The sequence below is a fragment of the Entelurus aequoreus genome, linkage group LG16, assembly GCF_033978785.1.
Source record: "Entelurus aequoreus isolate RoL-2023_Sb linkage group LG16, RoL_Eaeq_v1.1, whole genome shotgun sequence".
In the NCBI taxonomy this organism is placed as follows: domain Eukaryota; kingdom Metazoa; phylum Chordata; class Actinopteri; order Syngnathiformes; family Syngnathidae; genus Entelurus; species Entelurus aequoreus.
The window spans coordinates 13,600,938-13,628,791 of record NC_084746.1 but is presented as its reverse complement, the minus strand read 5'-3'; the positions used below and the strand labels follow the sequence as shown (position 1 = coordinate 13,628,791).

Genomic DNA, 27,854 nt, shown 5'->3' with positions numbered 1-27,854 from the left:
AATAAATATTACATTTTTCAATGAAATACATTATGAGCTGATTATGATAACCGTGCTGTCCAGTTGTTATATCCTGTTTTATTTTTACATTTCTGGGGCTCATTTGCAAGTATTATAGACTTTGCATGCAGTTGCATTTTCAAGACGTTAGATGGCAGTAGTGTATAGGCTACAAAGTGTGTTGCCTAGCTAAGAAGTAGTCTTTGCCATGAAGCTGAACGTGCCAGTCTAGTCTTATGTTGCATCCTATAAAGTATTTATACTGTAAGTTATTACACACTAGCTGTTTGATTGTAACGTGCATCTTCCATGTCCATTTTATTACTAAATTTGAGATGTTAAAGTCGTTAATGCTAATCAGTAGCATGTATATGGCAAAGCCAATGTAAATTAGCATGAAGCTAGCGCATTTTGAAAAGTGGAGACTTACTTTATGTACGTTCCATCAGGCATACTTGCTTTGTTATTGTGGAAAATTGCAACATTAGCGAGAGAAACCTAGGAATCGATACCGGTACTCAACAGTACCATATTTCGGGACTTCTGTATATGTTAATAAATATTACATTTTTCAATGAAATACATTATGAGCTGATTATGATAACTGTGCTGTCCAGTTGTTATATCTTGTTTTATTATTACATTTCTGAGGCTCATTTGCAAGTATTATAGACTTTGCATGCAGTTGCACTTTCAAGACGTTAGATGGCAGTAGTGTATAGGCTACAAAGTGTGTTGCCTAGTTAAGAAGTATTCTTTGCCATGAAGCTGAACGTGCCAGTCCAGTCTTATGTTGCACCCTACAAAGTATTTATACTGTAAGTTATTACACACTTGCTGTTTGATTGTAGCGTGCATCTTCCATGTCCTTTTTATTACGGAATTTGAGATGTTGAAGTCGCCATGTAAAATTGTTAATGCTAATCAGTAGCGTGTATATGGCTAGCATCAAGCTAGCGCATTTTGAAAAGTGGAGACTTACTTTATGTACGTTCTATCAGGCATACTTGCTTTGTTATCGTGGAAAATTGCAACATTACTTAGAAAAACCTAGGAATCGATACCGGTACTCAACGGTACCATATTTCGGGACTTCTGTATATGTTAATAAATATTACATTTTTCATATGAAATACATTATGAGCTGATTATGATAACTGTGCTGTCCAGTTGTTATATCCTGTTTTATTTTTACATTTCTGAGGCTCATTTGCAAGTATTATAGACTTTGCATGCAGTTGCATTTTCAAGACGTTAGATGGCAGTAGTGTATAGGCTACAAAGTGTGTTGCCGAGCTAAGAAGTAGTCTTTGCCATAAAGCTGAACGTGCCAGTCCAGTCTTATGTTGCACCCTACAAAGTGTTTGTACTGTAAGTTATTACACACCAGCTGTTAGACTGTAACATACATCTTCGGTGTCGTTTTTATTACGGAATTTGAGATGTTGAAGTCGCCATGTAAAATCGTTAATGCTAATCAGTAGCGTGTATATGGCTAGCATCAAGCTAGCGCATTTTGAAAAGTGGAGACTTACTTTATGTACGTTCTATCAGGCATACTTGCTTTGTTATTGTGGAAAATTGCAACATTACTTAGAAAAACCTAGGAATCGATACCGGTACTCAACAGTACCATATTTCGGGACTTCTGTATATGTTAATAAATATTACATTTTTCATATGAAATACATTATGAGCTAATTATGATAACCGTGCTGTCCTGTTGTTATATCTTGTTTTATTATTACATTTCTGAGTCTCATTTGCAAGTATTATAGATTTTGCATGCAGTTGCATTTTCAAGACGTTAGATGGCAGTAGTGTATAGGCTACAAAGTCTGTTGCCTAGCTAAGAAGTAGTCTTTGCCATGAAGCTGAACGTGCCAGTCCAATAATATGTTGCATCCTACAAAGTATTTATACTGTAAGTTACACACTAGCTGTTAGATTGTAACTTGCATCTTCCATGCCCTTTTTATTACTAAATTTGAGATGTCAAAGTCGTTAATGCTAATCAGTAGCGTGTATATGGCAAAGCCAATGTAAATTAGCATGAAGCTAGTGCATTTTGAAAAGTGGAGACTTACTTTATGTACGTTCCATCAGGCATACTTGCTTTGTTATCGTGGAAAATTGCAACATTACTTAGAAAAACTAGAAATCGATACCGGTACTCAACAGTACCATTTTTCGGGACTTCTGTATATGTTAATAAATATTACATTTTTCAATGAAATACATTATGAGCTGATTATGATAACTGTGCTGTCCAGTTGTTATATCTTGTTTTCTTACTACATTTCTGAGGCTCATTTGCAAGTATTATAGACTTTGCATGCAGTTGCATTTTCAAGACGTTAGATGGCAGTAGTGTATAGGCTACAAAGTCTGTTGCCTAGCTAAGAAGTAGTCTTTGCCATGAAGCTGAACGTGCCAGTCCAATAATATGTTGCATCCTACAAAGTATTTATACTGTAAGTTACACACTAGCTGTTAGATTGTAACTTGCATCTTCCATGCCCTTTTTATTGCTAAATTTGAGATGTCAAAGTCGTTAATGCTAATCAGTAGCGTGTATATGGCAAAGCCAATGTAAATTAGCATGAAGCTAGTGCATTTTGAAAAGTGGAGACTTACTTTATGTACGTTCCATCAGGCATACTTGCTTTGTTATCGTGGAAAATTGCAACATTACTTAGAAAAACTAGAAATCGATACCGGTACTCAACAGTACCATATTTCGGGACTTCTGTATATGTTAATAAATATTACATTTTTCAATGAAATACATTATGAGCTGATTATGATAATCGTGCTGTCCAGTTGTTATATCTTGTTTTCTTACTACATTTCTGAGGCTCATTTGCAAGTATTATAGACTTTGCATGCAGTTGCATTTTCAAGACGTTAGATGGCAGTAGTGTATAGGCTACAAAGTGTGTTGCCTAGTTAAGAAGTAGTCTTTGCCATGAAGCTGAACGTGCCAGTCCAGTCTTATGTTGCACCCTACAAAGTGTTGATACTGTAAGTTACACACTAGCTGTTTAATTGTAACGTGCATCTTCAATGTCCTTTTTATTACTAAATTTGAGATGTTGAAGTCGCCATGTAAAGTCGTTAATGCTAATCAGTAGCGTGTATATGGCAAAGCTAATGTAAATTAGCATGAAGCTAGCGCATTTTGAAAAGTGGAGACTTACTTTATGTACGTTCTATCAGGCATACTTGCTTTGTTATCGTGGAAAATTGCAACATTACTCAGAAAAACCTAGGAATCGATACCGGTACTCAACAGTACCATATTTCAGGACTTCTGTATATGTTAATAAATATTACATTTTTCAATGAAATACATTATGAGCTGATTATGATAACCGTGCTGTCCAGTTGTTATATCTTGTTTTATTATTACATTTCTGAGGCTCATTTGCAAGTATTATAGACTTTGCATGCAGTTGCATTTTCAAGACGTTAGATGGCAGTAGTGTATAGGCTACAAACTGTGTTGCCTAGCTAAGAAGTAGTCTTTGCCATGAAGCTGAACGTGCCAGTCCAGTCTTATGTTGCACCCTACAAAGTGTTTATACTGTAAGTTATTGCACACCAGCTGTTAGACTGTAACATACATCTTCGGTGTCGTTTTTATTACGAAATTTGAGATGTCGAAGTCGCCATGTAAAATCGTTAATGCTAATCAGTAGCGTGTATATGGCTAGCATCAAGCTAGCACATTTTGAAAAGTGGAGACTTACTTTATGTACGTTCTATCAGGCATACTTGCTTTGTTATCGTGGAAAATTGCAACATTACTTAGAAAAACCTAGGAATCGATACCGGTACTCAACAGTACCATATTTCGGGACTTCTGTATATGTTAATAAATATTACATTTTTCAATGAAATACATTATGAGCTGATTATGATAACCGTGCTGTCCAGCTGTTATATCTTGTTTTCTTACTACATTTCTGAGGCTCATTTGCAAGTATTATAGACTTTGCATGCAGTTGCATTTTCAAGACGTTAGATGGCAGTAGTGTATAGGCTACAAAGTGTGTTGCCTAGTTAAGAAGTAGTCATTGCCATGAAGCTGAATGTGCCAGTCCAGTCTTATGTTGCACCCTACAAAGTGTTTATACTGTAAGTTATTACACACCAGCTGTTAGACTGTAACATACATCTTCGGTGTTGTTTTTATTACGGAATTTGAGATGTTGAAGTCGCCATGTAAAATCGTTAATGCTAATCAGTAGTGTGTATATGGCTAGCATCAAGCTAGCGCATTTTGAAAAGTGGAGACTTACTTTATGTACGTTCTATCAGGCATACTTGCTTTGTTATCGTGGAAAATTGCAACATTACTTAGAAAAACCTAGGAATCGATACCGGTACTCAACAGTACCATATTTCGGGACTTCTGTATATGTTAATAAATATTACATTTTTCAATGAAATACATTATGAGCTGATTATGATAACCGTGCTGTCCAGTTGTTATATCTTGTTTTATTATTACATTTCTGAGTCTCATTTGCAAGTATTATAGATTTTGCATGCAGTTGCATTTTCAAGACGTTAGATGGCAGTAGTGTATAGGCTACAAAGTGTGTTGCCTAGCTAAGAAGTAGTCTTTGCCATGAAGCTGAACGTGCCAGTCCAATAATATGTTGCATCCTACAAAGTATTTATACTGTAAGTTACACACTAGCTGTTTAATTGTAACGTGCATCTTCCGTGTCCTTTTTATTACTAAATTTGAGATGTTAATGCTAATCAGTAGCATGAATATGGCAAAGCCAATGTAAATTAGCATGAAGCTAGCGCATTTTGAAAAGTGGAGACTTACTTTATGTATGTTCCATCAGGCATACTTGCTTTGTTATCGTGGAAAATTGCAACATGACCTGGATGACGGTTTGACAAAGAGTGCTGCTTGAAAGATTGTTTACTCGCCAAGTGTTTTGTTTGTGATGCAGCTTGTTAAGTAAAAAAAAAAACCCCGAATAAAATGTCGATTGTGCCTGTTTTTGTGTCTGTGATCACGTTAAATAGACACTGAAGCATTTTTCCATCCTCTGTCCTTTTCTACAGTTGTGTTAATCGGGGACTCGGGCGTCGGCAAGAGCAACCTGCTCTCTCGATTCACACGGAACGAGTTCAACCTGGAGAGCAAAAGCACCATCGGCGTGGAGTTTGCCACGCGCAGCATCCAGGTGGACGGCAAGACGATAAAGGCCCAGATCTGGGACACAGCGGGACAGGAACGCTACCGAGCCATCACCTCGGCGTGAGTTCCTCTATCAATCAATCAATCTAAGTTTATTTATATAGCCCTAAATCACGAGTGTCAAACTAATCATCAGTCTGCGTAGCTTTTTAGGTCAGGATTTGATGCACACGTGCGATACCAGCGATACTGGTTAAAATTTAGGCAGGTATCTGCGATACCGATCCGATACTTAGTGTGAGTATACCTAACGTGCGTGGTAAAGTTGAACAAGTAGTGTATTTCATGTGTTGCTGCTCTCGGGGGAATCATCTTCATACATACAATATCACAGGGCAAAACAAATCGTTGCGTTATTTGGCACTGAATGCGTAAAATAGGACACATAGGAATTCCCAAACTTATCTTTTTGAAGCTGAATATACGGAGGACGAACTGCTGCTTATAGAAGCGAGCACGACGGAAGAGTGAGACGTTGGAGCAGACGGAAGCCGATAGAGTGAGGCGAAAGTCACTCAAAGGTGGAATTTGGAGACAGGCTATTGCGACATAAATGGAGTGCTTACCTAAAAAAAAAAAAAAAAAAAAACGTCCCTGGCCAGGTGCACCAGACGAACAACTGTCCATGGAGTGAGTCACTTTAATATTGATCATGTGTGTCATTACGACTACAGTACATACACTGTCTGGCTAGCTGTGTACAAACAAAACATGAAATAATACTTTACAGATACTGTAATATGATTGTTCGTGTTTTTCACTCAGTACAGATTGGTGTTCTATCGCAGTGTTGCGTGTTACAAACTCAAACGTGTTTCGTGCTGACGTAGAAGCTAACTTCTCGGTTTCCGTAGTTAGCTTTCACGGCTAATACCGTAGCACGCCGACGTGTTAGTACGCTAGAAAAATAGTTCCTCTTACAATAACAATGTTGCTACAGTTTGGTTATTATACAGCTTACACAATGTGAATGAAGTATTGTCGACGCTTTTTGAATGCATTTTGAAAGTGATTTAGAGGTAGAATTGATTGCTAACGTTAGCTGCATATACGGAGGACGAACTGCTGCTTATAGAAGCGAGCACGACGGAAGAGTGAGACGTTGGAGCAGACGGAAGCCGATAGAGTGAGGCGAAAGTCACTCAAAGGTGGAATTTGGAGACAGGCTATTGCGACATAAATGGAGTGCTTACCTAAAAAAAAAAAAAAAACGTCCCTGGCCAGGTGCACCAGACGAACAACTGTCCATGGAGTGAGTCACTTTAATATTGATCATGTGTGTCATTACGACTACAGTACATACACTGTCTGGCTAGCTGTGTACAAACAAAACATGAAATAATACTTTACAGGTACTGTAATATGATTGTTCGTGTTTTTCACTCAGTACAGATTGGTGTTCTATCGCAGTGTTGTGTGTTACAAACTCAAACGTGTTTCGTGCTGACGTAGAAGCTAACTCCTCGGTTTCCGTAGTTAGCTTTCACGGCTAATACCGTAGCACGCCGACGTGTTAGTGGGCTGGAAAAATAGTTCCTCTTACAATAACAATGTTGCTACAGTTTGGTTATTATACAGCTTACACAATGTGAATGAAGTATTGTCGACGCTTTTTGAATGCATTTTGAAAGTGATTTAGAGGTAGGATTGATTGCTAACGTTAGCTGCATTGCTAGCCACCTAGAACGAGACGATTTTTATGTGTCAGAAAGCGGGGAAAAAAACAAATTTTGTCTTCTTGTCTCTCATAATTGTGAACGATAAGCAAAAAGTTACAAAAAAAAAAGTGCAGTTCCCCTTCTTAGGCCCCGTTTACACTAAGCCAGATAAGGTTATCCAGGGTAAATCCCACCTAACCTAATCCGGGGACGGCGTGGCGCAGTTGGGAGAGTGGCCGTGCCAGCAACCTGAGGGTTCCTGGTTCAATCCCCACCTTCAGTGTGTGAATGGACCCCCCTCCCCCCGTCCGTCAGCCGGCGCAACACGACCTAGTACGCATTCGCAGAAAATACGCACGACATAGTCACCTCAAGTGTTGCTTTGTGTGCAAGTTCTTAGATGTAACTTATATGAACAATATCCAGTGTTGTGGTATTTCAATGAACTGGAATCCAGTGTGTCTATTGTAGTGAATCACACCTGAGACATCTTAAATTAATCAAATCTTTAATGGACACGTAAACAATGTGATAAAGAACATTTGATATCAATCGATCTAGGGATGTAGATATCTGGTCAGGACACTCCTCACTATTTTGGCTATACCTTCATTGTCCATTCCTTTTTGGTGACTTTATATACTCTGGACCTAGACGTCGACATACATGGCAGACATTAACTGATCCAGTCTGCTTAGCCGTTTTCCGTAGTCTTCCATTGACGGCCAGGTAATACAAAGCACACACTACCTTTTTTTTAAATCACATCCACGGGAGCTCGCATTCTCGTTGTCTCTCCTTCCACAAATGGACAAAGTTTTTCGCTAAGTAGATAGATAGTACTTTATAGAATCACAGCTGACCCGGACATTGGAAAGTTCTCTTGCCGTCTGAGATGTGTTGTATCTCGAATAGCTGCAATCACGCGTTTTCTTCTCTTAAGGCAGGGGTGTCCAAAGTGCGGCCCGGGGGGCCATTTGCGGCCCGCAGCTAATTGTTTACCGGCCCGCCACACATTCTGCAAAAATTGCAAAATTGATAATATTGCAAAAATTTAAAAAAAGTGGAGTGAGGTGAAATCTAACAAGACAAAGTTGCAATGTTGACACAAAGCTGCCATGCAGGCTGTTTTTTTTTTCTTTTGTCTTTGTTTTTCTTTTTTTGCCATTGTTAAAAAAAAGAAAAAAAAAGACTAAAAATCTATGTTATAATGAATTATTACTTAAAAAATATCACTTTAAAATGTTTTATGTGGAAAAAATATTGCATATATTGTGTGGTCGCCATATAAAAACATCAAAGTTTTATTTGACAAAAGAGCATAATACAAACAAAATAATAGTTCAAACGTAAAATCGACAGATATATATCGGAAGTTGATCTCGTAATTTAAGTGTTAAAAGTAAAAAAAAAACTAATAAAAATGTATCACTTCATGAGTGGGGGACCTTTTGGATCCCAAATATATTTAGTAGGATTTTATTTAACTTTTCACTGTGATTACTCAAAAATATTAAATCATTAAGATCAATGGTGTCCTGCATTATTGATCTTTTAAAGGCCTACTGAAATGACATTTTTTTATTCAAACGGGAATAGCAGATCCATTCTATGTGTCATACTTGATCATTTCGCGATATTGCCATATTTTTGCTGAAAGGATTTAGTATAGAACAACGACGATAAAGACCGCAACTTTTGGTATCTGATAAAAAACAACCCTTGCCCCTACCGGAAGTAGCGTGACGTCACAAGACAAAGGATTCCTCACAATTCTGCTTTGTTTACAATGGAGCGAGAGACATTCGGACCGAGAAAGCGACGATTACCCCATTAATTTGAGCGAAAAGATGAAAGATTTGTGGATGAGGAACTTTAGAGTGAAGGACTACAGTGTAGTGCGGGGTGTATCTTTTTTCGCTCTGACCGTAACTTAGGTACAAGCTGGCTCATTGGATTCCACACTCTCTCCTTTTTCTATTGTGGATCACGGATTTGTATTTTAAACCACCTCAGATACTATATCCTCTTGAAAATGAGAGTCGAGAACGCGAAATGGACATTCACAGAGACTGAACATGTAAATACACGGTTAATAATTTTCAGCTTGGCGAAGCTAAAAAAATAGAAGCTAACTTAGCTACAGAGCTAACGTGATAGCAGGCTCAAATGCAGATAGAAACAAAACTAAAAAAAACCCTGACTGGAAGGATAGACAGAAGATCAACAATACTATTAAACCAGGAACATGTAAATCAGGGGTGTCAAACGTACGGCCCGAGGGCCGGATCAGGCCCGCAAACTGGTTTTAACCGGCCCGCGGGATGAGTTTGGTAAGTATAAATATGGGCCGAAATTTTTGAATGAAAGAAACTGCTGTTCTAAATGTGTCCACTAGATGTCGCAATACAAAAAATAAACCACATGATGTTAGTACATCAGCCGAGGAAAATTAACAAACTACATAAATAACATCCTATAATTTGATTTTGATATTATTTTTTTATCTTGATGGATTGAAAATGAACACCAATGAGTTGACTAATGAACATTATCTAATAATTTATTCAGAAAGTATAAATAACGACAAACAAAGATGGAATACTATTAACTACAACATGTAGGTGTAAATAAACCCAACAACATTATGATTTGTACATTTTCAGAATGTGCTTGTTCTATTTTTAAACAAAGAAAACAATCTGAAGTTTTCTTTATTTTTAAGTTATTGTGCCGTGATTTTACTAGTCTGGCCCACTTGGGCATAGATTTTCCTCCATGTGGCCCCCGATCTAAAATTAGTTTGATACCCCTGATCTAAACTTTACCGCTGGTTGTATTTTTTTCCATATTTTATTGTAATATTTTCAGAATGTGTTTGTTCTTTTTTTGGCCAAAGTAAGACAAAGAAAACAATCTGAAGTTATTTTTTTGTTTTAATGCTATGGTTGTAATAGTCCGGCCCGCGTGTGCACAGATTTTCCTCCGTGCGGCCCCTGAGCTAAAATGAGTTTGACACCCCTGATGTAAATACACGGTTAATAATTTTCAGCTTGGCGAAGCTAAAAAAATAGAAGCTAACTTAGCTACAGAGCTAACGTGATAGCAGGCTCAAATGCAGATAGAAACAAAACTAAAAAAAACCCTGACTGGAAGGACAGACAGAAGATCAACAATACTATTAAACCATGAACATGTAAATACACGGTTAATAATTTTCAGCTTGGCGAAGCTAAAAAAATAGAAGCTAACTTAGCTACAGAGCTAACGTGATAGGAGGCTCAAATGCAGATAGAAACAAAACTAAAACAAACCCTGACTGGAAGGATAGACAGAAGATCAACAATACTATTAAACCATGAACATGTAAATACACGGTTAATAATTTTCAGCTTGGCGAAGCTAAAAAAATAGAAGCTAACTTAGCTACGGGGCTAACGTGATAGCATCAGTCTCAAATGCAGATAGAAACTAAATAAAAAAAAACCCTGACTGGAAGGATAGACAGAAGATCAACAATACTATTAAACCATGAACATGTAAATACACGGTTAATAATTTTCAGCTTGGCGAAGCTAAAAAAATAGAAGCTAACTTAGATGCGGCGGCGGGCGTTGTACGCTTTTGACGACACCCCGGCCGCCATCAGAGTCGGCAAGAAACATATATTTCCCCAAAGTTACGTACGTGACATGCACATATCGACACGCACGTACGGGCAAGCGATCAAATGTTTGGAAGCCAAAGCTGTACTCACCGTAGTGCGTCTGCTATCCAGCTCAAAACACAACACAACCTCCTGGTGTTGCTACAGCCAGCCGCTAATACACCGATCGCACCTACAACTTTCTTATTTGCAGTCTCCATTGTCCATTAAACAAATTGCAAAAGATTCACCAACACAGATGTCCAGAATACTGTGGAATTTTGTCGAAGAAAACAGAGGTATTTGAATTGGGTCCAAACACTTCCCTTGACCTCGTGACGTCACGCGCATACGTCATCATACCGCAACGTTTTCAAGCGGAAGTTTCGCGGGAAATTTAAAATTGCACTTTATAAGTTGACCCGGCCGTATTGGCATGTGTTGCAATGTTAAGATTTCATCATTAATATATAAACTATCAGACTGCGTGGTCGGTAGTAGTGGCTTTCAGTAGGCCTTACCCATATCCGCAGCAGGTCTCCAAGGTGAGCTAGCATAGGAGCTAGGAGCGTGGTCGGTAGTAGTGGGTTTCAGTAGGCCTTTAAAGGCCTACTGAAACCCACTACTACCGACCACGCAGTCTGATAGTTTATATATTAATGATGAAATCTTAACATTGCAACACATGCCAATACGGCCGGGTTAACTTATAAAGTGACATTTTAAATTTGCCGCTAAACTTCCGGTTCGAAACGCCTCTGAGGATGACGTATGCGCGTGACGTAGACCGGCGAACACGGGTATGCCTTCCACATTGAAGCCAATACGAAAAAGCTCTGTTTTCATTTCATAATTCCACAGTATTCTGGACATCTGTGTTCGTGAATCTGTTTCAATCATGTTCATTGCATTATGGAGAAGGAAGCTGAGCAAGCAAAGAAGAAAGTTGTCGGTGCGAAATGGACGTATTTTTCGAACGTAGTCAGCCACAACAGTACACAGCCGGCGCTTCTTTGTTTACATTCCCAAAAGATGCAGTCAAGATGGAAGAACTCGGATAACAGAGACTATAACCAGGAGGACTTTTGACTTCGATACACAGACGCCTGTAGAGAACTGGGACAACACAGACTCTTACCAGCATTACTTTGATTTGGATGACAAAGACGCAGACGTGCTACTGTGAGTATGCAGCTTTGGCTTCTAAACATTTGATCGCTTGACCGTATGTGCGCAACTTTTTTTTGCGTATGTACGTAACTTTTTAAAAATATATAAGCTTTATGAACCTTGGGTTAGGTGAACGGTCTTTTGGGCTGAGTGATTGTGTGTGTTGATCAGGTGTTTGAATTGTATTGGCGTGTTCTATGGAGCTAGGAGCTAGCATAACACGTACCGTACCGTACGTGCGCGTCACGTACGTAACTTTTTAAAAATATATAAGCTTTATGAACCTTGGGTTAGGTGAACGGTCTTTTGGGCTGAGTGATTGTGTGTGTTGATCAGGTGTTTGAATTGTATTGGCGTGTTCTATGAAGCTAGGAGCTAGCAGAGGAGCTAGGAGCTAGCATAACAAACACGCAGGTGTTTTTATGCAGGATTAATTTGTGGCATATTAAATATAAGCCTGGTTGTGTTGTGGCTAATAGAGTATATATATGTCTTGTGTTTATTTACTGTTGTAGTCATTCCCAGCTGAATATCAGGTCCCACCCGGCTCTCACAGCATCTTCCCTATCTGAATAGCTTCAACTCCCCACTAGTCCTTCACTTGCACTTTACTCATCCACAAATCTTTCATCCTCGCTCAAATTAATGGGGAAATTGTCGCTTTCTCGGTCCGAATCTCTCTCACTTCATGCGGCCATCATTGTAAACAATAGGGAACTTTGCGTATATGTTCAACTGACTACGTCACGCTACTTCCGGTAGGGGCAAGCCTTTTTTTTATCAGATACCAAAAGTTGCAATCTTTATCGTCGTTGTTCTATACTAAATCCTTTCAGCAAAAATATGGCAATATCGCGAAATGATCAAGTATGACACATAGAATAGATCTGCTATCCCCGTTTAAATAAAAAAAATTCATTTCAGTAGGCCTTTAAGGCTCTAATTACTAAATACTGCATATTTCAGTTTTACTATAAAAAACAAAGTTGTCTTTGACAGAAAACCTTTTTTTTTTTTTTTTTACTTTATATCAACCTCAAGTTGATATAGAGATTTACTGTAAGCGTTAAATTAAAAAAAATAATAAAATAATTTGACTTATTTCTAACAGTTTAATGACTGAGACCCTTTATGGTCCCCGGGAGCCCTAAAGGTTAAAAAAAAAATAAAAAAAATCCATATATTTCGTTAAGGTTTGAAAATGAAAAATATCAAAATAGCCCCTGCATGCTTAAATTTTTCCGTGTACGGCCCTCAGTGGAAAAAGTTTGGACACCCCTGTCTTAAGGTATTGATGTGTGATTTCCACAAGGGTCTGTACATGTAGAACAGGGGTGTCAAACTCATTTTAGATGGGGGGCCACATGGAGAAAAATCTACTACCAAGTGGGCCGGACTGGCAAAATCACGGCACAATAACTTAAAAATAAAGACAACTTCAGATTGTTTTCTTTGTTTAAAAATAGAACAAGCACATTCTGAAAATGTACAAATCATAATGTTTTTTGTTGTTGTTTTTTTTACAATTACATGTTGCGGCTAATGGTATTCTATCTTTATTTGTCGTTATTTATATTTTCTGAATAAATTATGTGATAATGTTCATCAATGTTCATCAACTCATTGGTGTTAATTTTCAATCTATCAAGATTAAAAAAAAATATCAAATTCAAATTACAGGATGTTATTTATGTAGTTTGATCATTTTCCTCGACTGATGTACTAACATGTGGTTTATTTTGTACATATGTAACATCATCTACAAAGATACAAATAATTGCTATTGCGACATCCAGTGGACACATTTAGAAAAGCAGTTTCTTTCATTAAAAAATATCAGGGTAATTTTTATACTAGCAAACTCATCCTGCGGGCCGGATAAAACCTGTTCGCGGGCTTGATCCGGCCCTCGGGCCGTACGTTTGACACCCCTGGTTTAAGGGGTTATCCGGCTTAGTGTAGACACGGCCTTAGAGGAATTCCCCAGTTATGTCAATCACAAGTTATGACCTTGGAAAGTGGACTTTGACGACATCTCCTTCCAGCTGCGTCTTCATCAGGGGCGGTTGGTAGCAACTTGCCAGCAACTTGAGGGTTCCAGGTTCGATCCCCGCTTCCGCCATCCTAGTCACTTTACCCACCTGCTCCCAGTGCCACCCACACTGGTTTAAATGTAACTTAGATATTGGCTTTCACTATGTAAAGCGCTTTGAGTCACTAGAGAAAAGCGCTATATAAATACAATTCACTTCACACTTCATCAACCACACCATCAGCAGCTTTTAAAAAAATTAACGGTTCCGGTCCGACGTCCGGACATTATTTTAACATTCTTGGCTGGGGTAAGTCTCACTCTGCTTCAGCGCTAAAATTGCCTCACCAAATTGCTGTTGATGATTTCTTTCTTTAATTTAATGAATATCATCCACTTCTTCTTCTCAGCACTCACTTCCTTCCTTCCCTCCATGGCTGGGAAAACAACATTGTGTTGCTCTTTAGCTACGAGCTAATGCCAGCGAGCAAGACCGGGTGTTTTGGTGGGATCTCACGGGGGATCATGATGACATCGTGCATGTCAAGTAATGGCGGGGATGCTCGTCACTCACATTTTGGCTCGCAACTCGATGCATAACAAGCTGAGAGAAAGCTCTTATCTCAAAACACTCTTAAGTCGAGGCACCGCTGCAATTGGATAAACACAAATTGATGAACAAAAAGACTTGCCGGAGTTTTATTTTGAAGGACATTGTCCTTTGCGGAAATAGGGAAAATTGCAGTACTTGCAAGGCAAGATATGTTTGTGGTAATCATTTTTTAAGAAAATCCCGCTTTTCCCAAAATTTTCAAATTTCCAGGAAGTTCCCATTGAAATGAATGGGACATTTTTCCAAGTTGCACAATTCCCACATTTTTCCACCTATTCAAACCATTCCAACAACAACACATTCAACTCATTCAAGCTACCAGTTTTCCACATTCAACAAATTTCCAGGAATTCTTGTTTTTTGGTAACCTATTTCAACATTTTTTGACCGATTTAAACAATTCCAACACCAACTAATTCAGCTCATTCAGGACATTCATGCTCCTAATCATTTTTTAAGAAAACCCCGCTTTTCCCAAAATGTTCAAATTTCCAGGAAGTTCCCATTGAAATGAATGGGACATTTTTCCAAGTTGCACAATTCCCACATTTTTCAACCGATTCAAACCATTCCAACAACAACATATTCCACTCATCCTGGACATTCAAACTACCAGTTTTCCACATTCAACAAATTTCCAGGAATTCTTGTTTTTTGGTAACCTATTTCAACATTTCTTTACCGATTTAAACAATTCCAACACCAACTAATTCAGCTCATTCATGCTCCTAATAATTTTTTAAGAAAATCCCGCTTTTCCCAAAATGTTCAAATTTCCAGGAAGTTCCCATTGAAATGAATGGGACATTTTTCCAAGTTGCACAATTCCCACATTTTTCCACCTATTCACACCATTCCAACAACAACACATTCAACTCATTCAAGCTACCAGTTTTCCACATTCAACAAATTTCCAGGAATTCTTGTTTTTTGGTAACCTATTTCAACATTTCTTTACCGATTTAAACAATTCCAACACCAACTAATTCAGCTCATTCAGGACATTCATGCTCCTAATCATTTTTTAAGAAAATCCCGCTTTTCCCAAAATTTTCAAATTTCCAGGAAGTTCCCATTGAAATGAATGGGACATTTTTCCAAGTTGCACAATTCCCACATTTTTCCACCTATTCAAACCATTCCAACAACAACACATTCAACTCATTCAAGCTACTAGTTTTCCACATTCAACAAATTTCCAGGAATTCTTGTTTTTTGGTAACCTATTTCAACATTTCTTGACCGATTTAAACAATTCCAACACCAACTAATTCAGCTCATTCAGGACATTCATGCTCCTAATAATTTTTTAAGAAAATCCCGCTTTTCCCAAAATTTTCAAATTTCCAGGAAGTTCCCATTGAAATGAATGGGACATTTTTCCAAGTTGCACAATTCCCACATTTTTCAACCGATTCAAACCATTCCAACAACACATTCCATTCATCCTGGACATTCAAACTACCAGTTTTCCACATTCAACAAATTTCCAGGAATTCTCGTTTTTTGGTAACCTATTTCCACCCTTCTTAAGTTTGACGACTCCTTTCACATTCTTCAACCCATTTCAACCGTTCCACCGTCAAAACACTCCTCATATTCAGGACAAAAACCAGGTTGATTAAGGAAGTAGAAAAATTCCCGAAATTTCCCAATTAAAAACTGTTACTAATTCCAACATTTCTTGACAGATTTAAACAATTCCAACACCAACTAATTCAGCTCATTCAGGACATTAATGCTCCTAATCATTTTTTTTTTAAATCCCGCTTTTCCCAAAATTTTAAAATTTCCAGGAAGTTCCCATTGAAATGAATGGGACATTTTTCCAAGTTGCACAATTCCCACATTTTTCGACCTATTCAAACCATTCCAACAACACATTCAACTCATTCTGGACATTCAAGCTACCAGTTTTCCACATTCAACACATTTCCAGGAATTCTTGTTTTTTGGTAACCTATTTCAACATTTTTTGACCGATTTAAACAATTCCAACACCAACTAATTCAGCTCATTCAGGACATTCATGCTCCTAATCATTTTTTAAGAAAACCCCGCTTTTCCCAAAATGTTCAAATTTCCAGGAAGTTCCCATTGAAATGAATGGGACATTTTTCCAAGTTGCACAATTCCCACATTTTTCAACCGATTCAAACCATTCTAACAACATATTCCACTCATCCTGGACATTCAAACTACCAGTTTTCCACATTCAACACATTTCCAGGAATTCTTGTTTTTTGGTAACCTATTTCAACATTTCTTTACCGATTTAAACAATTCCAACACCAACTAATTCAGCTCATTCAGGACATTCATGCTCCTAATCATTTTTTAAGAAAATCCCGCTTTTCCCAAAATTTTCAAATTTCCAGGAAGTTCCCATTGAAATGAATGGGACATTTTTCCAAGTTGCACAATTCCCACATTTTTCCACCTATTCAAACCATTCCAACAACAACACATTCAACTCATTCAAGCTACCAGTTTTCCACATTCAACAAATTTCCAGGAATTCTTGTTTTTTGGTAACCTATTTCAACATTTCTTGACCGATTTAAACAATTCCAACACCAACTAATTCAGCTCATTCAGGACATTCATGCTCCTAATCATTTTTTAAAAAAATCCCGCTTTTCCCAAAATTTTCAAATTTCCAGGAAGTTCCCATTGAAATGAATGGGACATTTTTCCAAGTTGCACAATTCCCACATTTTTCCACCTATTCAAACCATTCCAACAACAACACATTCAACTCATTCAAGCTACCAGTTTTCCACATTCAACAAATTTCCAGGAATTCTTGTTTTTTGGTAACCTATTTCAACATTTCTTGACCGATTTAAACAATTCCAACACCAACTAATTCAGCTCATTCAGGACATTCATGCTCCTAATCATTTTTTAAGAAAATCCCGCTTTTCCCATAATTTTCAAACTTCCAGGAAGTTCCCATTGAAATGAATGGGACGTTTTTCCAAGTTGCACAATTCCCACATTTTTCAACCGATTCAAACCATTTCAACAACAACACATTCCACTCATCCTGGACATTCAACCTACCAGTTTACCACATTCAACAAAGTTCCAGGAATTCTTGTTTTTTGGTAACCTATTTCCACCCTTCTTAAGTTCGACGACTCCTTTCACATTCTTCAACCCATTTCAACCGTTTCACCAACAAAAACACTCCTCATATTCAGGACAAAAACCAGGTTGATTAAGGAAGTAGAAAAATTCCCGGTTTTCACGAAATTCCCGAAATTTCTCAATTAAAAACTGTTACTAATTCCAACATTTCTTTACCGATTTAAACAATTCCAACACCAACTAATTCAGCTCATTCAGGACATTCATGCTCCTAATCATTTTTTAAGAAAATCCCGCTTTTCCCCAAATTTTCAAATTTCCAGGAAGTTCCCATTGAAATGAATGGGACATTTTTCCAAGTTGCACAATTCCCACATTTTTCAACCGATTCAAACCATTCCAACAACAACACATTCAACTCATTCTGGACATTCAAGCTACCAGTTTTCCACATTCAACACATTTCCAGGAATTCTTGTTTTTTGGTAACCTATTTCAACATTTGTTGACAGATTTAAACAATTCCAACACCAACTAATTCAGCTCATTCAGGACATTCATGCTCCTAATCATTTTTTAAGAAAATCCCGCTTTTCCCAAAATTTTCAAACTTCCAGGAAGTTCCCATTGAAATGAATGGGACGTTTTTCCAAGTTGCACAATTCCCACATTTTTCAACTGATTCAAACCATTCCAACAACAACACATTCCACTCATTCTGGACATTCAAACTACCAGTTTACCACATTCAACAAAGTTCCAGGAATTCTCATTTTTTGGTAACCTATTTCCACCCTTCTTAAGTTCGACGACTCCTTTCACATTCTTCAACCCATTTCAACCGTTTCACCAACAAAAACACTCCTCATATTCAGGACAAAAACCAGGTTGATTAAGGAAGTAGAAAAATTCCCGGTTTTCACGAAATTCCCGAAATTTCTCAATTAAAAACTGTTACTAATTCCAACATTTGTTGACAGATTTAAACAATTCCAACACCAACTAATTAAGCTCATTCAGGACATTCATGCTCCTAATCATTTTTTAAGAAAATCCCGTTTTCCCAAAATTTTCAAATTTCCAGGAAGTTCCCATTGAAATGAATGGGACATTTTTCCAAGTTGCACAATTCCCACATTTTCCCACCTATTCAAACCATTCCAACAACACATTCAACTCATTCTGGACATTCAAGCTACCAGTTTTCCACATTCAACAAATTTCCAGGAATTCTTGTTTTTTGGTAACCTATTTCAACATTTTTTGACCGATTTAAACAATTCCAACACCAACTAATTCAGCTCATTCAGGACATTCATGCTCCTAATCATTTTTTAAGAAAACCCCGCTTTTCCCAAAATGTTCAAATTTCCAGGAAGTTCCCATTGAAATGAATGGGACATTTTTCCAAGTTGCACAATTCCCACATTTTTCAACCGATTCAAACCATTCCAACAACAACATATTCCACTCATCCTGGACATTCAAACTACCAGTTTTCCACATTCAACAAATTTCCAGGAATTCTTGTTTTTTGGTAACCTATTTCAACATTTCTTTACCGATTTAAACAATTCCAACACCAACTAATTCAGCTCATTCAGGACATTCATGCTCCTAATAATTTTTTAAGAAAACCCCGCTTTTCCCAAAATTTTCAAATTTCCAGGAAGTTCCCATTGAAATGAATGGGACATTTTTCCAAGTTGCACAATTCCCACATTTTTCCACCTATTCAAACCATTCCAACAACAACACATTCAACTCATTCAAGCTACCAGTTTTCCACATTCAACAAATTTCCAGGAATTCTTGTTTTTTGGTAACCTATTTCAACATTTCTTTACCGATTTAAACAATTCCAACACCAACTAATTCAGCTCATTCAGGACATTCATGCTCCTAATCATTTTTTAAGAAAATCCCGCTTTTCCCAAAATTTTCAAATTTCCAGGAAGTTCCCATTGAAATGAACGGGACATTTTTCCAAGTTGCACAATTCCCACATTTTTCCACCTATTCAAACCATTCCAACAACACATTCAACTCATTCAAGCTACCAGTTTTCCACATTCAACAAATTTCCAGGAATTCTTGTTTTTTGGTAACCTATTTCAACATTTCTTGACCGATTTAAACAATTCCAACACCAACTAATTCAGCTCATTCAGGACATTCATGCTCCTAATCATTTTTTAAGAAAATCCCGCTTTTCCCAAAATTTTCAAATTTCCAGGAAGTTCCCATTGAAATGAATGGGACAATTTTCCAAGTTGCACAATTCCCACATTTTTCCACCTATTCAAACCATTCCAACAACAACACATTCCACTCATCCTGGACATTCAAACTACCAGTTTTCCACATTCAACAAATTTCCAGGATTTTTTGTTTTTTGGTAACCTATTTCAACATTTCTTGACCGATTTAAACAATTCCAACACCAACTAATTCAGCTCATTCAGGACATTCATGCTCCTAATCATTTTTTAAGAAAATCCTGCTTTTCCCAAAATGTTCAAATTTCCAGGAAGTTCTCATTGAAATGAAAGGGACATTTTTTCAAGTTGCACAATTCCCACATTTTTCAACCGATTCAAACCATTCCAACAACAACACATTCCACTCATCCTGGACATTCAAACTACCAGCTTACCACATTCAACAAAGTTCCGGGAATTCTCATTTTTTGGTAACCTATTTCCACCCTTCTTAAGTTCAACGACTCCTTTCACATTCTTCAACCCATTTCAACCGTTTCACCAACAAAAACACTCCTCATATTCAGGACAAAAACCAGGTTGATTAAGGAAGTAGAAAAATTCCCGGTTTTTACGAAATTCCCGAAATTTCTCAATTAAAAACTGTTACTAATTCCAACATTTGTTGACAGATTTAAACAATTCCAACACCAACTAATTAAGCTCATTCAGGACATTCATGCTCCTAATCATTTTTTAAGAAAATCCCGTTTTCCCAAAATTTTCAAATTTCCAGGAAGTTCCCATTGAAATGAATGGGACATTTTTCCAAGTTGCACAATTCCCACATTTTCCCACCTATTCAAACCATTCCAACAACACATTCAACTCATTCTGGACATTCAAGCTACCAGTTTTCCACATTCAACAAATTTCCAGGAATTCTTGTTTTTTGGTAACCTATTTCAACATTTTTTGACCGATTTAAACAATTCCAACACCAACTAATTCAGCTCATTCAGGACATTCATGCTCCTAATCATTTTTTAAGAAAACCCCGCTTTTCCCAAAATGTTCAAATTTCCAGGAAGTTCCCATTGAAATGAATGGGACATTTTTCCAAGTTGCACAATTCCCACATTTTTCAACCGATTCAAACCATTCCAACAACAACATATTCCACTCATCCTGGACATTCAAACTACCAGTTTTCCACATTCAACAAATTTCCAGGAATTCTTGTTTTTTGGTAACCTATTTCAACATTTCTTTACCGATTTAAACAATTCCAACACCAACTAATTCAGCTCATTCAGGACATTCATGCTCCTAATAATTTTTTAAGAAAATCCCGCTTTTCCCAAAATTTTCTAATTTCCAGGAAGTTCCCATTGAAATGAATGGGACATTTTTCCAAGTTGCACAATTCCCACATTTTTCCACCTATTCAAACCATTCCAACAACAACACATTCAACTCATTCAAGCTACCAGTTTTCCACATTCAACAAATTTCCAGGAATTCTTGTTTTTTGGTAACCTATTTCAACATTTCTTTACCGATTTAAACAATTCCAACACCAACTAATTCAGCTCATTCAGGACATTCATGCTCCTAATCATTTTTTAAGAAAATCCCGCTTTTCCCAAAATTTTCAAATTTCCAGGAAGTTCCCATTGAAATGAATGGGACATTTTTCCAAGTTGCACAATTCCCACATTTTTCCACCTATTCAAACCATTCCAACAACACATTCAACTCATTCAAGCTACCAGTTTTCCACATTCAACAAATTTCCAGGAATTCTTGTTTTTTGGTAACCTATTTCAACATTTCTTGACCGATTTAAACAATTCCAACACCAACTAATTCAGCTCATTCAGGACATTCATGCTCCTAATCATTTTTTAAGAAAATCCCGCTTTTCCCAAAATTTTCAAATTTCCAGGAAGTTCCCATTAAAATGAATGGGACATTTTTCCAAGTTGCACAATTCCCACATTTTTCAACCGATTCAAACCATTCCAATAACACATTCCACTCATCCTGGACATTCAAACTACCAGTTTTCCACATTCAACAAATTTCCAGGAATTCTCGTTTTTTGGTAACCTATTTCCACCCTTCTTAAGTTTGACGACTCCTTTCACATTCTTCAACCCATTTCAACCGTTCCACCGTCAAAACACTCCTCATATTCAGGACAAAAACCAGGTTGATTAAGGAAGTAGAAAAATTCCCGAAATTTCCCAATTAAAAACTGTTACTAATTCCAACATTTGTTGACAGATTTAAACAATTCCAACACCAACTAATTCAGCTCACTCAGGACATTCATGCTCCTAATAATTTTTTAAGAAAATCCCGCTTTTCCCAAAATTTTCAAATTTCCAGGAAGTTCCCATTGAAATGAATGGGACAATTTTCCAAGTTGCACAATTCCCACATTTTTCCACCTATTCAAACCATTCCAACAACAACACATTCAACTCATTCTGGACATTTAAGCTACCAGTTTTCCACATTCAACAAATTTCCAGGAATTCTTGTTTTTTGGTAACCTATTTCAACATTTCTTTACCGATTTAAACAATTCCAACCCCAACTAATTCAGCTCATTCAGGACATTCATGCTCCTAATCATTTTTTAAGAAAATCCCGCTTTTCCCAAAATGTTCAAATTTCCAGGAAGTTCCCATTGAAATGAATGGGACATTTTTCCAAGTTGCACAATTCCCACATTTTTCCACCTATTCAAACCATTCCAACAACAACACATTCAACTCATTCAAGCTACCAGTTTTCCACATTCAACAAATTTCCAGGAATTCTTGTTTTTTGGTAACCTATTTCAACATTTCTTGACCGATTTAAACAATTTCAACACCAACTAATTCAGCTCATTCAGGACATTCATGCTCCTAATAATTTTTTAAGAAAATCCCGCTTTTCCCAAAATTTTCAAATTTCCAGGAAGTTCCCATTGAAATGAATGGGACATTTTTCCAAGTTGCACAATTCCCACATTTTTCAACCGATTCAAACCATTCCAACAACACATTCCACTCATCCTGGACATTCAAAGTATCAGTTTTCCACATTCAACAAATTTCCAGGAATTCTCGTTTTTTGGTAACCTATTTCCACCCTTCTTAAGTTTGACGACTCCTTTCACATTCTTCAACCCATTTCAACCGTTCCACCGTCAAAACACTCCTCATATTCAGGACAAAAACCAGGTTGATTAAGGAAGTAGAAAAATTCCAGAAATTTCCCAATTAAAAACTGTTACTAATTCCAACATTTGTTGACGGATTTAAACAATTCCAACACCAACTAATTCAGCTCATTCAGGACATTCATGCTCCTAATAATTTTTTAAGAAAATCCCGCTTTTCCCAAAATTTTCAAATTTCCAGGAAGTTCCCATTGAAATGAATGGGACAATTTTCCAAGTTGCACAATTCCCACATTTTTCCACCTATTCAAACCATTCCAACAACAACACATTCAACTCATTCTGGACATTCAAGCTACCAGTTTTCCACATTCAACAAATTTCCAGGAATTTTTGTTTTTTGGTAACCTATTTCAACATTTCTTGACCGATTTAAACAATTCCAACACCAACTAATTCAGCTCATTCAGGACATTCATGCTCCTAATAATTTTTTAAGAAAATCCCGCTTTTCCCAAAATGTACAAATTTCCAGGAAGTTCCCATTGAAATGAAAGGGACTTTTTTTCAAGTTGCACAATTCCCACATTTTTTAACCGATTCAAACCATTCCAACAACAACACATTCCACTCATCCTGGACATTCAAACTACCAGTTTTCCACATTCAACAAAGTTCCAGGAATTCTCGTTTTTTGGCAACCTATTTCCACCCTTCTTAAGTTCGACGACTCCTTTCACATTCTTCAACCCATTTCAACCGTTCCACCAACAAAAACACTCCTCATATTCAGGACAAAAACCAAGATAATTAAGCAACTAGAAAAATTCCCGGTTTTCACAAAATTCCCGGAATTTCTCAATTAAAAACTGTTACTAATTTCAACATTTCTTGACCTATTCAAACCATTCCAACAACAACACATTCCACTCATCCTGGACATTCAAACTAACACTTTCCCAAGTTCCAAACCAAATTCTGGTTTTTCTGGAAATTCAAACTGTTCAACATTCAAATCATTTCTACATTCATCTTACATACCATTAGCATTTCAGTCCAGCGTCAGCTCTTCAACATTCAAACCATTCCAACATTCAAACTATTCTTACATTCATACTACATTCTGTCAGCATTTCCCATTTCATTTCCTTCAGGAATTGCCTCATCTAGTTATTCTTCTTCTCCAGATTTTGGCGCGCTCTACCTTCCACATTTTTCACCCGATTCCGACCGTTCCAACTTCAAACTGTTCAGCCTATTCGGGAATCGCGGGCTTTCCCTTGACCAATTCCAAAAATTCCCAGATTTCCCAGAATTCCAGGTTTTCCCATTCAAAAATTATTTGGCCATTTTTCAGTCACCCTCTCATTCACTCTTACTCTCTCTCACATGAGTCCACGGTCTGTTGGTCGCCCCCTGGTGGTTGGCTGACTGCCTGCTTTTTAAATGTTAATATCGCCAACAAGCACCCTCGGCAACCAAAATCGGCTGAAAATTCGATGAATTGTGCAGCCCTACTGTAATGTATACATATATCACCCTGAATGTGACCTCTTATTTTCTACGACGATGACCTAATTCCGATCCCTTTGTCGACCTCAGTTACTACAGGGGAGCAGTGGGGGCGCTCCTGGTCTACGACATCGCCAAGCACCTGACCTACGAGAACGTGGAGCGCTGGCTGAAGGAGCTGAGGGACCACGCTGACAACAACATCGTCATCATGCTGGTGGGCAACAAAAGCGACCTGCGCCACCTCAGGGCCGTGCCCACGGACGAGGCCCGCGCCTTCGCAGGTAGACCGTCGTCCTTCTCCGAGGCCATCCGGTGGACTGCGAAACAAAGCAGGCCCACGTTTCTGTACGTCTTTGTGGGATCAGCCCTTGACTGGACTTGCCAAGTCAGCAAGTATCAATTTTAGCTGTGCGGACAAGAAACGGAGCTGTCGGTTTTGGCAGCTAAATAAGGAATGGAGAACAAAGTTCATTGTAATTCAGTCCCTTAAGGTATAACAGCCAGGAACAAGCTACATGTAGCTAAGCTACGTAGCTTGACTAAATTTTCCTACCGCCACATGTGAATGATATAAATACAGTCTATTATACAGCATTATTTACATGTGAATAATATAAATACAGTCTATTATACATCATTATTCACATGTGAATAATATAAATACAGTCTATTATACAGCATTATTCAGATGTGAATAATATAAATACAGTCTATTATACAGCATTATTCACATGTGAATAATATAAATACAGTCTATTATACAGCATTATTCACATGTGAATAATATAAATACAGTCTATTATACAGCATTATTCACATGTGAATAATATAAATACAGTCTATTATACAGCATTATTCACATGTGAATAATATAAATACAGTCTATTATACAACATTATTCACATGTGAATGATATAAATACAGTCTATTATACAGCATTATTCACATGTGAATAATATAAATACAGTCTATTATACAGCATTATTCACATGTGAATAATATAAATACAGTCTATTATACAGAATTATTCACATGTGAATAATATAAATACAGTCTATTATACAGCATTATTCACATGTGAATAATATAAATACAATCTATTATACAGCATTATTGGTATGTGAATAATATAAATACAGTCTATTATACAGCATTATTCACATGTGAATAATATAAATACAATCTACTATACATTCAAGTACAGTCAAAAAGGAACATATGCATTATAAAGTCTGATGGCTGTCGGTATGAAGGACTTCCTGTGTCGTTCCGTGTTGCAATTGTGTTTTAGCCTGGATTCATATTCCATTGTCTCTCTTTGTAGCTTCGATGTAAGCTACCTCACTACATGGCTCTAAAAGTAGCTAAGCTACAGGAAGAGCTACTCGTTAAAAAAAAAGTAGCTAAGCAACTGGAAAATGTAGTTAAGCTACGTAGCTTAGCTACATGTAGTTTGTTACTGGCTGTTATACCTTAAGGGACTGAATTACAATGAACGTTGTACTCCTGATAGACGTCCATTACTTATTAAGGCGGGTCATCGAAACCAGGAAGTAAAATCATAACAGACACTCATGTCACATGACCACGAGGGAGTCAGAGACAGAGGGATGCTTCAAGCTGACAACTCAGGAAAAAAACAAAATATATATTAGTGGTAAGGGGAATAATCGATTTAGATGCTTCGCAATTCGAACAGGAACGATTATAAAATTGATTAGTAGACGCCGATAATCAATTTTTTTTAATTGTAAATCAAGTAACAGCTTTTATTTTGGAGCACTGACGTTCCGGTTTTGAACACATTTCCATTAATTTAATAAATGTGGGAATTAATTTAACTGTTTCTTATTACAAAAGCACACTAGGTGTGGTGAAATTATTCTCTGCATTTGATCCATCCCCTTGTTCACCCCTTGTGAGGTCAGGGGAGTAGTGAGCAGCAGCGGTGGCCGCGCCCGGGAATCATTTTTGGTGATTCAACCCCCAATTCCAACCCTTGATGCTGAGTGCCAAGCAGTGTAAATATATATATATATATATATATATATATATATATATATAATGTATATATATGTATGTATGTATGTATGTATGTATGTATGTATGTACGTACGTATATACGTACGTGTATATATATATATATATATATATATATATATATATATATATATATACATACATACATACATACATATATCCTCTTTTAATCAAACTTAATTTTAATAATTATGTATGTAAATAAATAAATAAATATATATATATATATACAGTATATATATATTTGACAATAATGAAAAAAGTGTTAAAAATGGTTTGATTATGTTATTTAAATATTGTTACTTTGCAATTAAAAAAAATATTATTGAACAATTTATGTACTTTCCCAGAAGATCTGAATGATGCAAATATTTTGTCATAATATTCCATAGTTTTCAGAGGTGAAACAACTAAAGTGTTGTTGTATTTGAACATGTTTTGTTCAAGAGACATAGTTGGGACACAAAGTTACATAAATATGTAAGAAATAAAACCGCATAATTTGTTTTGAACGCACCTATGACAAAAATTAATAATTTTATTAAATTTATCTGAAACGAGTTTTAGTCTTCTGTTTTTTAAATAAAACTTAAATTTAATTGAATGCACGTTTTGTACAGAAACAAAATCAATTGTTCAATAATTGACGTTTTTGGAGAAAAAAAAACAATTTTAATTTCCTAATTAAACCATAGCTCCTGAGCCAGGAACAGACCCCACTACCACTATTTACCAGGTCAGCACTCACGCTACACCATCGTTTGCCTTTATATTATTTTCAGTGGCTGAGCAGGAAGAGGCTAGGAATTTTAGTGGTGAAATTTGTCTTTTTTAAAAAAAATTTAAATCAAACTTCAACTCAATTGAATGCACGTTTTGTACCAAAACGAAAGCAATTGTTCAATAATTGATGTTTTTAAGAGCAAAATATTTTTTTTTACTTCCTAACTAGAAAATTCCCGCGGATCTCTGGCTGGGGGTCAACAGAAGCCGCCGTACTTACTAGATGGTGCAGAGTGTCTAAATCTGTGAGTTTTAGGTGTAACTGTTAGGGCTGCGAATCTTTGGGTGTCCCACGATTCGATTCAATATCGATTCTTGGGGTCACGATTCGATTATAAATCGATTTTTTTGATTCAACGCGATTTTCGATTCAAAAACGATGTTTTCCAGATTCAAAAGGATTCTCTATTCATTCAATACATAGATTTCAGCAGGATCTACCCCAGTCTGCTGACATGCAAGCAGAGTAGTAGATTTTTGTAAAAAGCTTTTATAATTGTAAAGGACAATGTTGTATCAACTGATTGCAATAATGTAAATTTGTTTTAACTATTAAATGAACCAAAAATATGACTTATTTTATCTTTGTGAAAATATTGGACACAGTGTGTTGTCAAGCTTATGAGATGCGATGCAAGTGTAAGCCACTGTGACACTATTGTTCTTTTTTAAAATTTTTTATAAATGTCTAATGATAA

At 36.8% G+C, this 27,854-nt stretch overlaps 1 protein-coding gene across 1 annotated transcript in view; it reads left to right on the top strand.

The window, feature by feature from the left end:
• Positions 1 to 27,854, top strand: part of LOC133630612 (ras-related protein Rab-11B) — a 44,251-nt gene that overhangs the window by 7,529 nt on the left and 8,868 nt on the right. The window contains exons 2-3 of the mRNA XM_062022200.1: positions 5,092 to 5,287; positions 24,421 to 24,614. Of these exons, the coding sequence (XP_061878184.1) occupies positions 5,092 to 5,287; positions 24,421 to 24,614 (390 nt within the window). The remainder of the gene's footprint in view (positions 1 to 5,091; positions 5,288 to 24,420; positions 24,615 to 27,854) is intronic.